Below are 16524 nucleotides of genomic sequence, written 5' to 3'. Positions count from 1 at the left end.
CAAGAATGTAAACCAGATTTATCTGATTCAGGTAGGGTCTAGTGACAGGCTCTTGTAAACACAGTAATGAGTCTTCAGGTTCTATAAAAAGTAGGACATTTCTTGACTTCCTCAATGACTGTTAACTTCTCAGGATAGACTGCTGTATGGAGTTAGAATTTTATAAAAGTAGAGTGTGACTTCTGTAAAAGCTGTATCCAAACCTATGGAAGTATCCGAGAGAGTGTAAACAATATACTATTCCTCTGGCATTGAATATTTTTTCTGGCAAAATAATTGCAATAGTTTTAACCTGTATCATATGGGAAAATGTGATTTAAACACATGTAATACAGGGCTGCCAGCTGCACCTTAGGTCCGTGGTTAATGGTTTTTGCAGGATGATGGTGCGACACATGTAAAGCTGTACTGTGCATAAAATGTGACTCAGGGATGATATAGGTTAATTTGTGTTTTATGTCTCTGTGTGTATAGGGAGGAAGAGATCTCAAGTTTTCGGCCCTTTTACAACCCTGATACGACATCAATCAAAGCTCCAGCTGGTCAGGGTTGTCCTCGATGCGGTGGTGCCGTATTTGCCGCTGAACAGCAGCTGGCTAAAGGAACGGTATGTAAGCTATAGCTTTAATTGTAAGCTTATAAAATGTAAATAACTAATAAATAAACTGAGATGTGTTAAAATGTATTGTCTTGGAACTATAAGAAGTAATAACACTCATATATCAAATGTAATATATGTAAATTAGTTGACAGTAAAAGTTTTTAGAGTAATGTGATGCAAAAATAATTCAATTATATTTAAGGAGTTAAAATTAAATTCGTTTCTAAAGGTATAATTTGTTTTATTTTAACCAGATGTGGCACAAGAAATGTTTCAACTGCGCAGACTGTCATAGACCACTGGATTCAGTGCTAGCATGTGATGGCCCAGACCGTGAAGTATACTGCAAGGCATGCTATGGGAAGAAATTTGGGCCTAAGGGCTTCGGTTATGGTCATGCTCCTACACTTGTGTCTACCAATGGAGAATCAACCATCACTTAGTAAGTTACCATTAAAATATACATTCCAATAAATTAATAGTAAATAATATCAGAGTTAATTGCGGGATAGCTCAGTCAGTATAGTGACTAGCTACGGGCTGGACGGCCGGGGTTCGATCCCCGACGGGGGCAGAGGATTTTTCCTCTAGCCTCTGCGTCCAGACCGGCTCTGGGGCCCACCCACCCTCCTCTACAATGGGTACCGGGGTCCTTTCCCGGGGGTAAAGCCGGCCGGGGCGTGATGCTGACCACTCACCCCCATCTAGTGCCGAGGTCAAGGAAGAGAGGAGCTATACCTCCACTCACCCCAAACGCCTACATGGTGTATAGTGGGACAAACTTTACTTTACTTTACATTGTACTCTAGTGATGTCAGAATCTTCACTGTTGTCATATATAAGGACATACAGTATATTCTCTGATAAAGTTGAATCCAGCTATCATTTCCCAGCTCCCGGAAGGACATGCTATGATGTGGGAAAGTTGATTTTATTGTTATATGGAGCTATAGTTGACTCTACTGGGAAAACCTCATAGAGCTTGGCAGTGAGTCACTGAGCTGGAAAGTAAAACTTGTGTTCAACTTCATTAGTGAACACAATATACATATATGGAATGTAACAAAAGTATGTTGTCATAGGGAAAATAAATTTTATTTATTTATTTATTTATGTTACTTCATCAAATGTTCAAATTCAGCTCCTACATTCATATGCGTATCGATCTGCATTGTGAGATTGGTTCCAGCTCTGTGTAAGATGTCGCCACCGATTTCTCTGCATTCGTTAATCATTACCTGTTTTTTAAATTGTTCTACATTCTCTTGTGGTGTATACATACTAATTTTTCATAGAAAGGGCATCTCTTCAAAAAATAAATAAACAAAATAAATGTAATATTTAATTTAAAAATTATTTTTCTCTCTGAGATTGGACTTTTGTTACAAGATTTCTGCATATGGCAATAAGTAGGAATTAATGAAAATATTTTTAACATTGTCATCTAAAAAATGTGAAAAGGAGGTTTATTTCTTAATTAAATCCCAAAATTTAATTCTGTTTACAAACATAATGTCCTTTGTTTATATGCACAAGAACGTAATATTATGTACCAGTTACTGGCTTAGGACATCATGTAAAAAGGGACTCCATGATTTATATGAGTCATCTAACATTGTTTAGGTACTGAAATGTGGAAGCTTACAGTAGGCTGGATATATTGGGGACCCAAGAAATGCTTACAGTATTGTTGTGGGGAAATTTCTTTGATTGCAAGTACTTGAATAACTGATATATGATAACATTTAGTTTTGAGGGGAGGAAAGTTTTAAGGATGTGTGTTGCGTAGATGATGTTCAGTGATAATAATGTTTGTTAACATAAAGGTACTACTAACAGGCAGTTAGTAATATTTATGTAAATGATATCATTCCACCATTTTTCCTTACTGCTCTATCTCATGTCTTATCTGCTGGTAACTTCTAACATTGACAAGAATAAAACTCTCAACATATGTGGGATTCAAAGCAGAAATTGTTTTAGTACTGTACTCTAAGTATCAGACATCTGAGTTACTTAAGTAGATATGTGGCTTAACCATAATTGTTGATTGTCACAATTATATACAAAACCACAATCCATCATTCTGAATGAATTTTTTTTAAAATGTATTGATTTATCATGTAATTTGTGTACATTTAGTCCTGACACCAAACCTACTACAGGGTTGAAAGCACCTCTAGGAAAGGGCTGTCCACGATGTGGTTATCCTGTATATGCTGCTGAACAGATGATCAGTAAAACTAGGGTAAGTGTTGGTTTACATATTACTTCACATTTTTTCCCATATATCATTAAATACAAAATTAAAAAGTCGTGCATATTAAAATCAGATACATTTCTTCACGTCTGTTCATCCACCTATCCACACATGGTTATCCAATGCCCAGAGAGAGTCAAGGTTCTCAGAGCACTAAACACATTTATGTTTGTAAGATTTGAGGTTTTCACAGTGGTGAGTATGAAGATTTCTGTCTTCTGGGTTGTTGCGCTGTGTAGTCTGGTAGATGTTTACCAACATTTCATCGCTCTGATGACGGAGGCAGTATGACCTCTGTAACGTTGGTTAACATCGACCAGACTACACAGTGCAACAACTCAGAAGACAGAAATCTTCACATTTATCTTTGTCTCCTGGGTTAGAATGCTGCATAGACTTATAGGTAATAACCAACATTTCAGAGGAATATATGGCCTCAGTCGTAAAGTGTTATAAATTCAGTACTGTTTAAACTTTCAGCTAAAGTATAGTATTCTAGTTTCAGTTACATTAGTATATAATAAGAATAGACATTTAACAATATTTTTTTGTTTATTAAGTGAGATCTCAGATTCTAATGGCAGCTGATATTAAGATAACTGACTTCTGGGTTGTTTTCACTGTGTAGTCTGGTAGAACTTCACCAACATTTCACATGTACTTGCTACCTCCACCATGAAGACAATCAGCCCTGATTATGGTGGTGGCAAGCACCTCTAAAATGTTAGTAAATTTCTACTGGAGTACACAGTGTGACAACTCAGAAGACAACTATCTTAATATTTCCTTTTTGTTTGTTTATATTTTTTCATTCTTCAGATCTGGCATCGACGCTGCTTCAGCTGTGGAGACTGCCGTCGCTCTCTGGACTCCACCAACTTAAATGATGGTCCAGATGGAGATATCTATTGCCGCAGCTGCTATGGCCGGAAATTTGGGCCCCATGGCGTAGGTTTTGGCATAGGTGCTGGAACCTTAACTATGGCTTGAACATACTACCACTGTTCCTCATATCCAATAATAGACCCCTTGAATGCGTGCTGTAAGTCAAGTTTTTCTTCTGTATCTTTCAACTATTTTAATTTCTTACTAAATATTCATAAAGATCCAAAAGGAAACATAAGATATTTAATTTTGTAGTGTAATGCAATACTTGAAATCATATTGGAATAATCTGATCAACTTATGTTTTTATGGAGCATAAAACTCATTTGCTATGTATGTAAATCTACGTATGCGCAGTATATCCCATATAGCTTCTTCTAACGTCATTTTTTGTCTCAAATGTCCATGGCTTACATTACTAGCTATGAATCGCATTATATTGATCAGAAATATGGAACAATTCGTATTCTAACAAAAATATTATGGAATGCTTTTATTAATATATTACGTAATAATATTGAAGTGGGCTTTCAGACAGTGCTGAGCATTTAATATTTGATTTAAGTCCATGGATGTGGTTGGAAAAAATTGTATTCAAACATGTTGCAACAACACAGTGATTGGACAAGTATGAAGCGATAAGAAGATGAAATGCCGGGAACGTTGCAATCATTGCCTGTAATTTTTTCTTTCTATTTAAGAGTACAAATATCTGTCAGTTTAGGAGAAGTTACTTTTCACATCCTGTTGATGTCTCTTTCTTTGCTTTCAAAACTTCTGTGTTGTGAATGTGTACTTCTTTTTGGGGTCAAAAAGGTATGGAAGGTAAGTGATGTTTTAACCTTGTCTTGTCGCATTACAGTTATATGTGTGTGTTGGAGCATTCCGCAATTTGGACTTGTCCGATCACTGTGCAGAACAACATAGTTCCTGAAGATTTTTTCAGTCACAGATAACCCTTATAGTAACCATACGTCGCTTGCACTCAATATTATACAGCAAGCAGATATTTTGTAGATTAAAAGTTGAACATAATGTTTGTGTGAATGAATATAATAGCACAACCATTCAGGTTGAGTATTCTAGTCAATGAGACCTGAATATATAGGCTGTTTCACAAAGGATAATCTTTATTCTTTTCATGCATATTTTATTAAATGTCTGACGTGAATGTTCTTTGAAAGTATTTTATCATCTAATGCTGAGATCAACATGAGTTTCTGCACTGGAGAACCCTTGAAAGATCTTAGGAAGTTTCCATAACCATGGCATAAGTCTTGTAAATGGTGTTTTCTATGACCGGTATGGGAAACGTCATTCATAAGACATCAACATCAGAATGAATTACAGAGTTAAAATCAAGACATATGATGAATCATGCGGGATCATTCTTAAGCAGTACCATTGTTGTAAGGTGCTGCAGTGTTGTTTAATTTATTTGAGCAGAAAATTTTTGTCACCTTGACCAGGGATTGAACCTGGGTCTCATGCCCCCCATGCGAGGGAGTGGGAGACTAAGGTGACATTATTTTTTTCTTAAATCAACATTACAGCAGCAGGACAGTCTCAGAAAGTTTCATTCAGTGTAAGATCGCCGTCTTCTTTTACAGAAGAAGAAAATAAACTATCGCATTGACAACAGTGATATATTCATCATGTATATAAAGCTAAAATTTGTATCTTTATGACCATCCAGTTTAAGATATTTATGTCAAATATTTTTAAAAAAGAGAGCAATTAAAAGAAAGGTTTTCATTTTGGGAATACCCTGTATAGATAGTTACTAATGCAAGTTCTTTGTAAAAACAAAACACTGCAATATGAAGTAGATCATACGGAATACTATACTATATGCAAATGTTTGTCTCAGAATTAATTATATGCAATAACATTGTGGATTTAAACATACTAACAAACTAGAGAATTCTTGCAAGTATTGATTGATATGAACAGCTGTAAATTCTGCATTATATGCAAGAATTCATTGTTTAATTTTACTGTTATTTAATTTTTAAGGATTTTATTATTGCTTCTGGTCAGCTTCTCACTTTATTTGAATTTGCCCTGTTTAATTACACCAGAACACACACATAAGCATTATAGCATTTACAGTAATATGTATACCAGTAACACAATGAAGACCGGAGCCTTCCTACCACAAATTCCATTTTTAGTGTAGTAACGTCTTAAAATTTGAACAGCGCTGTTCATCTCAAGACATGTATGGAGGTCAATTCTGAAAGTTTGTGACGATGGTGCGTTGTTGAATTAAACTGTTTTCTGGATATTATCCGTCGTCCAAGACTAAATAAAATCAATAAAAAACACGACGTTTCGGAGATGAGAGTCAATCTCTGTCTTCAGGTATGGAGGACCTTATACAAGGAAGTTGAATACACTCTACACCCAGCAACTAAACTCTCAAGCTTTGGAAATTTTACCAGAGCAAGTTTATTTAGACGACTAAGTTAATGACGATAGAGTATGTTAATTATTCCTCATAAAATGTAAACCCTTTACTACAGGAATAAGTGGTTCAGATTCCAAAGGAAAGTAAATACATTTTGCTTGCACAAATAGAGTATAATTTAAATAAAGTTGATGCTGAAAGTTATTACCTATTCTTATATAATTACAGTTGGAAAGTATTGCAAAACACGGAGAGAACATGTATAGTAGCAGTGGTGAAGGTGTTCATATTATGTCTGAAGCTTAAATGTTTTTCACAATAATTGACACAAGTCTGCGAGTGCAAACATAGTAAAAATTTCTCTAGTAATGCTGGCAAAAGTGGGCCAAACCAACTTGATTGCCATGATGATAATCCAGGACTAACTTCAGATACAACAGCTCATGTAAGTAATATTAGAAGTTACCTTTATTACGACTACCAAACACAGAACTAGGTTTGTATATAACTGTTCTTTTACAATCCCATTTGGTATAAATTTATATTATCATTTCAGACTTACCTGATCTGAAAACTTTATTTTATAAGGTTATATGCTGAGTGGTGGTAAGATAAACTTACGTTGTCTGGAAAACAATTTATCAACACTGGTATATATAAGGTATACATTTTTAAGGTAGAATTCATCATGCCATAAAAGAGGCTGTATAAAGATACTCTCAAATTAAATAATCTATGGCAGGATTAAATTGTCTGAAGCGAAACCTGGACTTCACTATGAATAAATACAAAAAATATAAATAAAAAAAAAATCACATTAAAATGAAATGAAAAATCACGGATCATGACTAAGGGAACAAAACCAAGCAAAGTGTTCACTGTTTTTCTTCTCTTATCATTTCTTGTCCTTTCCTTGTTTCTTCTTTAGAAAGCTTCAAACGACCAGGCCCGAATTTTCTGGCCTGTGAATAATATACACCATGTAAGGTAATTACTACTGAATAATGTAACTTACAGAAAACTGTATAATTTTAATCTCTTTAATTAGCCTTTTCTTGCTTCACTTTGCTTTGATAATGATGGAGAGTGTTTATGATGTGCGTGATGGTGATTTGTGCAGTTCAGTGGCAGGTTCTTTGGAGTAATTGCTTTTTGCATTTGTTATCACATTGTTATTACTCTTGTCTAGATTGTACCTAAATGTATGAAAAGTAATGCAAATAAAAAAGTGGTCCAACAAAATTTCCTTCAACTATTTCCCAAATATTCATGCAAAGTCAGACAATATCCTGAACCGAGAATATGATATCGTCAGGGTATGGTTGTGACTGCCTCTGCCAAACGTCTCATTTCTGAGACGTGATGAGATCACATTCATATCTGTAGATTTCAGGTTCTCACAGTGGTGAATATGACAGCCATCTGAGCGTCTCCATGGCTGTCATCATCATGTTCGTATCATTTATATATAGCAACAACAGCATCTTCATGCTTGGGCAAATACTGTTTCTCATAGTCTTTATTAATTGCATTACAGGTCATCATAGACAGTATTGTAGTGTAGAGGTTGAAATTCAAGAGATGTTGAAGGGACAATACCACTTGAAAGGCCATAGTGTAGATGAGAGGATAATATTAAAATAGATTTAAAGAGACAGGGTGGGAGGGTATGGTCTAGATTCCTGTGGGTTATAATAGGTTCCAGTGGTCAGCTCTTGTACACACATTAATGAACCTTAAGGTTAATTAAAAGCAGCTGGTCACAGTGGTTGCGTGATCTGAGGCATGGGCCTTGTGCCGCTTGGACACTGGGACTGTGGATTCGAATCTCACTCAAGGCATGGATATTTGTCCGCGTCTTTCTGCGTCGTGCTGTCCTGTGTACAGGTTGAGGCCTTGCAACTGGCTGATCACTCGTCCAAGGAGTCCTACCAAATGTCTAAATAGATCACGCGAGCTCCAAAAAGAGAGGAAAAAAGCAGACCCTGCCAAAGTGGGACAAATGCTAAAAATAAGAAGAAGGTTAATTAAAAGTAGGGAATTCTTGAGTAGCTTAGCAAATGTTAGCTTCTCAATAATGACTTTCTTCCATGGTGTCAGTTAATTGTGAATATATTTACACAAGATAATGAATTGTTTGTGATTTAAGCATTAATAAGTTGTGAGAACTAAAGATAACATTTTATATATGCTATAAATAGCTCATATGTAAAAGTACAAACAAAAGTAAAGTGACCGACACAAACAGCAGTGGCTAAGTTTTGGATGCTTCTGCACGTCTATTGTCACACAACCTTATGGGCCAATCAGCTTAAGAGAGTTGGTATATAAAGTATTAAGTTACTTCAAGCATAAAGCAGACACCATATATGTACACACATTTCATCCATAATCTTCTCTAGTCCAAATGAATATTATATGCAATAGTTGGTGAACCTTATGCAGCATAGCTTTGTAAATTTTATATCCGTCTATCCAGTACTCTACCATGTACACTAAATTACTGTGTATGCGTCTAGTTTTACTGTCACATTACTTACCATATAGAATTATGAAATACATACAAATAAGTGCACTGTCATATCCATTTATGTGCCATGAAAACAGACTCCTGTAACCTCTGTGATTAATGTTGTTTTAATATGAAGTTTTATTTAAAATTAGTATTATGTATAAACAATTTAATATAATTAAGCCAAAAAAGCCTTTTTTTATAAAATGCCTTTTTTCAGTGTGATGATCTTAATACTGAAGTTCCCAGGGTGCCTTGTAAAGTCCATGGGTGCACACCAGATCAACCGGTAATGATCTCATGCACGGGGCAATAAACTGCAAGTGGTGAAACTTCAGCTCCATCATGTAAGTCAAGGTCACACACACTCAAATCGTTGATCGGTGTTTTCCAGCAGAAATGACAGCTGAGTTACGTTTTGCTCTTTGTAACTGACCAGTCAGTACGTAGGAGGTCTGCTGATTCGTAGCAGGACCTCAGACTGTTCCGAAGCCGTATAATAAAAACATCACAAACTGCATTGCTGCAACTTAGCATGGATTTGTATAGCTAAGATCATGAATTAATATTGATGATATCTTAAAAGTTATCACTTATAAAATATATAATCCTGATAAAGTAAGGAGACTAGTTAAAAATTAAATAGATAAAGTTATTTTTCTTCAGTACAGAATTATAATGTAGTACACTTCTCTCGATGACATACATATTTGTACAAGCAAAATCGTATTGGTTCATTCACAATAAGTGATGAACCATGGGTAAAATTTTATGGGGACAGATTATAAAGACAACTACATATTTCATATTTGAAACTTTATGTATGTAAGAATTACAAAAATGGTTACAGTTCAAAATTTGAGGTAAAATATAACAGCTTTCTTATTGTGTAAATATATACTAAAAAAATTATATATAGAAACTGTTATTATAATGCAGTATACTGTAATACTTTAAATCTTCACTATAGATATGACAGCATTATTGGTGGTTTATGGAAAATCCACCTGCTTGTGTATCGCTGCAGTACAAAACTGTTAACCCCAGAGTTAAGTCCAGCTGGCAGCCCACTATTAAAAAGGTTTAAGTCCCATATGATAAGGTTTAAAGGAAAGTTTGGGTCACACATTCTTCAAAGAATTTATTTTCTTCTGAAATTAGGGGCTTCTATAATATTCAAGATAAACATGCATCAGCAGATATGTGAACAGATTATTCCAGCATTATAAATGGTTCACAGTAACAGAAAAATGCATATTATTCAAATTACGATGTTCAGAAACAAGGACATCCTGCCATTTTGTAAATTATTGTAAAAAAAAATCAGCAGTTGCATTACTGAAAGTAATGTAATTTTAGCGCATTCACATGAATCTGACCCTAGAGTTGTCTGGGGTGAATGAGATTTGCATTGATGGGGTGTCTGACTTGGTGATGTCATCAAGGACGGTTCTCCCACGTGGTTTTCTGGCTGGGTTAGGATTCCTCTGGTTTCCAAGGCAACCATGGTGACCAAAGTAGACTAAGGATTCACAATCCAGTCACTTCAGCACACAGAAACATGCAGAGCTTCATATAAAGTGCCCGTTATTGTTGTCTGATTTTAACTGTGAAAATTTTAGTATAATTCATCACCATCAAATTTCATGAAAATATTTTCAGCCATTATTAAGTTGTTACATATGGACAGGGAGATGTGGTGAAGCTAATAGGTAAGTTCTTGCAACCTTTAATTGCAAACATGCTTAAGAAGGTATAATACAAAAAAGACAGCTTCTTCTCCATGTGCTAGCACATTAATAATGGTTACAATAAAAACCCTAAAAATCTCTTTTATGTACTAATCCCAGTCTTTATCACCATCACTGGCTTCCTCCTCACTTTCAATCTTACGTCTCTTGCATGCAGTTTTCTGTTTACCGTTTCGACCACTACTTTTCTCAATAGTTTTTGTGTTCTGTTTCATGCTGATGATTTTCTTAGATTCTGAAGGTCCTGCTTCATCACCAAATGAGTATCGTTTTTTAAGTCTCTCTCTGATCAGAAGACCTTTGATGAGACGTCGCCAATTGCCATACACCCTCTTTTCCAACTTCTCCTGCTGGCGCCTTTCAGATTCGTCTTGTTCCTAATAACACAAATCACTCATTATAAATAAATATATTAGTACAAAGGTTATGACACCTTCAAATAAACTTTAACTAAACATACTACACTGTTTTCACAAACACAATTCAGGTGATATAATCGTAACATACATTGCGGAGGAAGTGTCTCTATCTAATACAATGACATCAAGTCACGGTAGTGTAACTATTATAGTAACCAGTGTAGTGGAAACGCCAGTACCTAAAATTAAGTTAAGTTACTTTGAGGTCAGTTTATAAGTAATGATTTGATTTTTGATACTCTTCTGACTTTATCAGGCAGGCTGTAACCTCAGATTTTGCCTTATTTATTAATTTACAAAAAACATAATTATTTTAAAGCATTACAGCATTGTCATGTTAAGACAAGGAGCCAATAAAGTAAATGAATACTGTAGCCACATACCATATGATATATCTGCCAAAGCGTCAAGTAAAAAAAAATTACACAATGTGTCACATCATCAAGAGAGACCTTTAAACTTCCACCTAAAGAATGTCTCATCTGTAAGTTAGATATGTGAATGAAAAATGTACTGACATTATATTGTCTTGAATTAATTAAAACAGGAAGCTACATCACAATTCTTCAAACATTGGGGTATGTAGAGCAAGTCTTTACCTGCTTCCAGGCATCAAGCAGTGTGTCTCGGTACTCCTCACAGACAACAAAACCATCAAAAACTGGATGACTTCCACCACAGTGGAAATCAAATCCAATCACTGCTGGCGCGCAGTCAATTCCTAATTTCCGAGCTACACGGTTCAAACCAGGAACTATAACAAAGTAAGAACATATATAAATATGTGACCTGTCCATTACGTTAAGGGCTATATAAAGTGTATTTATTTCATTTAATGATGCTATCATTCACAATGTCAAAAAATGGGATTAATAAATACTAAAAAGTTTCAGAACTACTGTATCAGGGTGATGACTCAAATTAGGACCAAAGAGATTTATGAAACTTACCCTGAAGATGAACAGCGTTCTTAGGTAGCATGCAGGGTTTATACAACTCAACATTTCCATACTCATTTCTAGGGACTTTCCCATCTACAGCAGGAGGAGGAATGTAATCTTCCACCTGCCAGAAGCCAAATACCTCTAGAGGCAGATCCTTTACAAACTGCCCTGTCATCTGAAAGTATTAAAAGTTTTGTTCCTGTGATTTGAATTTTTAATTTCAGGCAAAATTTATTTATTTAAAATTTTTCAATTTTCAGGTAGAAATAGTTATGCATTACCTTGTCATACTTAGGCCTGGCTTTCACAATTTTGTATGGCGTTTCTCCCACTCGAACGATCTTAGCGTCTTTCATCCAAATCTCCCTTGAATGAAGTACATGGACGCATTCCCTTGCGTATATAGGTTTCCCCCTCACAAATCCCAGAGGTGGTGCATTAGGTGGGTATATTGCCTCGAATTTCAGTAGGTCATCCTTCAACACATATAATGGGTGATTTTTGAACCTGGTAAATAAAACATATATATATATAAGTTAAAACTATTTGTCAAAACACAGACACAAATATATGTAGCCTTGTGTGTCAGTCTATATCAGGGTGGTCCAACGTTTCTCTTTCCTCAGGCCTATAATAGTTCTCCCACTGGACCCAAGGGCAAAGAAATCCCTCCTGGCACATTTTCAGAATTAATAGCCATTTTTAATTATCTCCAATTTTCATTATCTTTAACAATTCTTATTAAGAAATGACATGTTACCATGAAGATGGCTGTCTTCTGGGTTGTTGTGCCGTGTATCTGGTAGAAGTTTACTGACATTTCAGAGGTCCTTGCTGCCTCCATCATCAGGGCGATGATAAAGGCAGCATGAGAATGTATGTTTTCAATTGGAATACACTTTACATTCTTATTTTTGTCTGTGCGCATGCTTACTCTTTTAGAGTAGTTGGCATAGGTCGATCCAACATTAAGCGGTTTAGCTCCTCATCTTCTTCCCTATCGTGGGCAGTGGGAGCGGTGAGAAAAGGGCTCAAAGATTCTTTCCACCACTTCTCATCCACACGGAGTTTTCTTGTCACTGTCGAGAACTGGACGCAGTATCGACATGTCACATCCTTCAAAGTAAGATCATTGTTGAAGGCCAGGACATACATTACCGGCTGTGTGGCACGTGACTGTCAACAAAGAAAACAAAAACATAAAACAAAATCTATGGAGTCCACCCATCCTCTTATCCAATGGGTAGTGGGGGTCCTATCCTCAGTAGTAAAGCATAACTAGGATGTGACGCTGACCACGCAGCGCAGAGATCAAGAATGAGTACGAGCTATACCTCTTCTCTCCCCAAGCATCTTCATGGCATATAGTGAGACAGTTTTACTATACTTTACTTACTCTGCTTACGCAAATTATAATATAACTCATCAGCACAAGTGTCCGTACTGAAAAGAAGAAAGCTAAGTAGACATGATGCAGGTCTTCTGAGTTGTAATACGGACTTATAGGTAGATACCTGTTTTGAAAAAAACATACTGAAGCAGTAAAGTTGGAGACAATGTATCTACTGACATCTACTGGTATCAATTAACATGGCATTAGAATCCAGAAGACCAACATTAACATCTTAACTGTTACAAGAAACTAGAATCATAAATAGAAATGAGATGGCTTACATGCAGCTGTGAAACACAGTGTAGTTTGCCACTCTGGACATCAACGCTAATCCATTTTTCCTCCTCTTCCAAGAACACCTCAGTCCAAATATCACAGTGCTTCTTCTTTGCCCCTTTTCCAACTCTGGATGTTCCAGAATCGGATGCTATTACTCTCCTGTCTGGTACCTTTCTATTAGTTGACTTCTTAGTTTGTGTTTCCTGTTTCAGATCAAAATCACTTTCACTATTTGAGTCTGCCGACTCCGTTCTTTTGAAGTCACGTGATTTATGACTTGATAAAGACTCTGGAACAAAGTCACTGTCACTGTCACTGTTTACATCTTGTTTAACGGATAATGCTGTTTGAGATGAGTTTCCTTTCTTTGTATTAACATTAACAGCTTTTATCTCCTTATTGCTGCGACTTTCTTTAACTTTTGATGAACTTTTCTGATGCTTTATCAAATGAACATCATCAGTGGTTCCTTTATGAAGGTGCCCATCATTGCTGAATTTGGTTTTTGGGCTTTGCTTTTTTCTACAAGCTACCCTTCTCTCTTCACTTGATGTATCATCTTCATCAGAACTATCAGATCTGTCTTTGTACGTATTCACTGTTTCTTTACGTGTCCTAAGTATTCTTTTCAGTTCATCAGTTTTGCCTTTTGACATTTCAGAATTGTTTCTAGATCTCTTTGCAGGTTTAACGTCTTGAGTTTTGGATTTAAAATTTGAATTACTTGATGTTTCGTTGTTTTTTTTACATTTATTATCCACTGGTTTCTCAACTTTTACTTTGTTTGTACTTTCTGATTTCTTACATTTCAAGTCTTTTTTTCCATCTTTCATTGACTTTTTTGAAGTTGTTGCTTGATTGGTATCCCTTGCATCAGTGTTCTCAACCTTCACAACAGCGGCATCCTCCTTAGGGTTTGATTTTTTTTCTTCTCTTCTTTTATTAATGCTAAACAGCTCCTGACTCGAGGGTTTTAATGGAATCGGCTGCAGTGACATTATCAACCGCGCTTTTATACCAAGTGTCCTAAGTATGCAAATAAACATCAATACCAAATTGTACGTGGAACTCGCAGTCCGTAATTGAAACGACTGCTGTAAAGCTTCACACAGTGGTAATAAAGGCTTGTTTTCTGTTTCATCTGAGACAGCAACTGTTTTTTTAAACCATGCCAAAATTTGCTCAAGGTACCTGAGATTTGTGTGTTTTGAAGGATAACAATGTTGTGATGGAACTAAGGAGAGGGATAGGGCCATCAGAACTTCAGAATTGACGATTGAATTTATGTACTGACCATGAGCAATCCAGCAAAGGAGATGTACTTTGTGAATTAGAACTTGAAGCTCACGTTTTACCCTATTAAGTCGACGTCTTAAGTGGGCTTCCAAATCATATCCTTTCTTTCTTTGTTTCCTATGCAAATCAGGCATTTCTAGTGTCACTTCAATACCCTCCTTGGGAATAACATGTTCTATAGGTTTGACATCTAATCCTTCAACATCCTCCCAGTCTGACAAATTATTCTCTGAATCTGATGTTGAATCGTGTGCTCTGTCTATAACAGCTGTATGTACTTTTGGTATAGTTTCAGAAATTTCTCCCAAAGCCAGTAACTGAGACACATCCATTTTATTTACATCTGGTGCTGACAAAACCTTCATTCTGTCATTTACAACATTTAAACTTTCTGTTGAAGTATTCCTCTTTCCTGATATGTTTCTGGATCTAGTACTGTTCAATGACTTCTTTTTTCTACCAGTTTTTATACACTCTCTTGTATTTTCTTGTTGCTTACCGGGAGGAAAATAATTTGCTTTAATTTTTGAATCACCATCAAAATCAGAATCCTCAGAATCACTCAAACGTGTGACACCAGCCAAGATATTATTTTCTACAGCAGTGAAATCTAATGTGTCTTTTTTCACAGGAAACTTACTCAAATCAATATCTGACAACAGAGGAGCTCTCATAAACTCATCAGAACTGCTGTCTGAAGATTCAAATTTCTCTTTCCGACTGTGAGTGGTACTCCCTTTTGTATTTTCTAATAACTTGCCATCATTCGTTTCTACTTTGGTTTCTAGCTTTCGTTTTTTCTTTTCCAGTGAATTAGGGGCTGTATTCTCAAAATTGTTTACTTCGCTTTGAGGTGAACGTGAACACCTCTTCATGGATCTTCGTAACATCATTCCAATATAAGAACTAATAATCACCCATAGGCAAAAGCAAAACTTTCACATACAATCCTTGACAATACAGTGGTAATGTGTTAACTTTCTTCAAAATACAAGTTCACAAAACAGTTCATCCATTGCAAAACCTGCAACTGTAATTCGTACGCATGATGACATCATAATAAATTATTGTTTTCATTTCATTCAGATGTAAAGTTTCGTTGTAGGCCACATTGTTCAAACAACTTTCAATCTTCCCAGACCATTACATGAGTCAAATTCAAAATAAGTAAAGTAAAGTAAAGTAAAGTCACCCTCGAACAAAGAAGCACCTTCTAGAAATGGCTCGCAAAATACTAATACCACCAATGGATTTGTACTGAAACATCAGCTGTATAGTATGGTATGTAAATTGACCTCAAATTCAGAAATATTAGGAAACTTGAAAGTGTACACATGTTCATTTCGCGTACAGAACTGTACGATTAAAAATATTATTTCATAACGTAACCTCAATTGAGAAGTATACTTTTTGTTGCAACCAATATTTATTACGCAATCGGACTCCATGACCAACATTACACACAGGAAATTCCCAAATACCGCTACGCCAGATGTTTGGATGGTTTCGTCTTTGGTCCATAGATGGCAGAACAATCAGTTTAAGAATTCCTGCCATCTATTGGACAAAATTGAACCTGTAAAGTCACCTAGTGTTCGGAACTTTATTTGCTGCAACCAATATTTATTACGCAATCTCACTACACGACCAGCATTACACACATGATATTCCCTAATACCGCTACACCAGATGTTCAGGTGGTTTCATCTTTGGTCCATAGATGGAAGAACAATCAGTTTAAGAGTTCCTGCCATCTGTAGGAAGAAATTAAACC

General features: G+C 35.9%; 2 protein-coding genes across 9 annotated transcripts in view; one reads left to right on the top strand and one right to left on the bottom strand.

Annotated features, from left to right (window-relative positions):
* Mlp84B (Muscle LIM protein at 84B) overlaps positions 1 to 7398 on the top strand; it is a 49983-nt gene extending 42585 nt beyond the window's left edge. For all 7 annotated transcript variants that reach the window (XM_022058027.2, XM_022058019.2, XM_022058009.2 and 4 more), the window contains 4 exons: positions 475 to 607; positions 856 to 1043; positions 2744 to 2849; positions 3681 to 7398. In XM_022058027.2, coding sequence (XP_021913719.1) covers positions 475 to 607; positions 856 to 1043; positions 2744 to 2849; positions 3681 to 3851 — 598 coding nt within the window. In that variant the 3' untranslated portion in view covers positions 3852 to 7398. The remainder of the gene's footprint in view (positions 1 to 474; positions 608 to 855; positions 1044 to 2743; positions 2850 to 3680) is intronic.
* A 2071-nt stretch (positions 7399 to 9469) lies between these two features.
* Xpc (DNA repair protein complementing XP-C cells homolog) lies at positions 9470 to 16220 on the bottom strand. Of its 2 annotated transcripts, XM_022057873.2 has the most exons (6): positions 13457 to 16218; positions 12717 to 12958; positions 12064 to 12289; positions 11789 to 11957; positions 11438 to 11592; positions 9470 to 10796 (listed from the first exon to the last, which is right to left on the bottom strand). In XM_022057873.2, exons 1-6 carry the CDS (start codon positions 15641 to 15643, stop codon positions 10509 to 10511), a joined length of 3267 nt encoding a protein of 1088 aa, XP_021913565.2. In that variant the 5' UTR covers positions 15644 to 16218; the 3' UTR covers positions 9470 to 10508. The 2 variants fall into 2 exon arrangements, with proteins under 2 accessions (XP_021913565.2, XP_021913574.2); XM_022057882.2 differs by lacking the exons at positions 9470 to 10796; positions 11789 to 11957 and having other exon boundaries at positions 11446 to 11592; positions 13457 to 16220.
* Between the last annotated feature and the right edge of the window lie 304 nt (positions 16221 to 16524).

The sequence above is a fragment of the Zootermopsis nevadensis genome, unplaced genomic scaffold (genome assembly GCF_977971745.1).
Source record: "Zootermopsis nevadensis isolate Lab colony 2312 unplaced genomic scaffold, Znev_1.0 Znev_ptg000012l, whole genome shotgun sequence".
In the NCBI taxonomy this organism is placed as follows: Eukaryota; Metazoa; Arthropoda; class Insecta; order Blattodea; family Termopsidae; genus Zootermopsis; species Zootermopsis nevadensis.
The sequence above is the reverse complement of the archived record's forward strand: the minus strand, read 5'-3'. Positions and strand labels throughout refer to the sequence as shown.

Bases quoted from the DNA above. Each gene is read 5' to 3' on its own strand.
- Xpc (XM_022057873.2), bottom strand. From the start codon at position 15,643: ATGATGTTACGAAGATCCATGAAGAGGTGTTCACGTTCACCTCAAAGC. The intron at 11,593-11,788 runs GTAAGTTTCATA...ACTTTGTTATAG, and splicing joins GAACGCTGTTCATCTTCAGG to TTCCTGGTTTGAACCGTGTA. The intron at 10,797-11,437 runs GTAAAGACTTGC...TTGTGTTATTAG, and splicing joins TGCTTGATGCCTGGAAGCAG to GAACAAGACGAATCTGAAAG.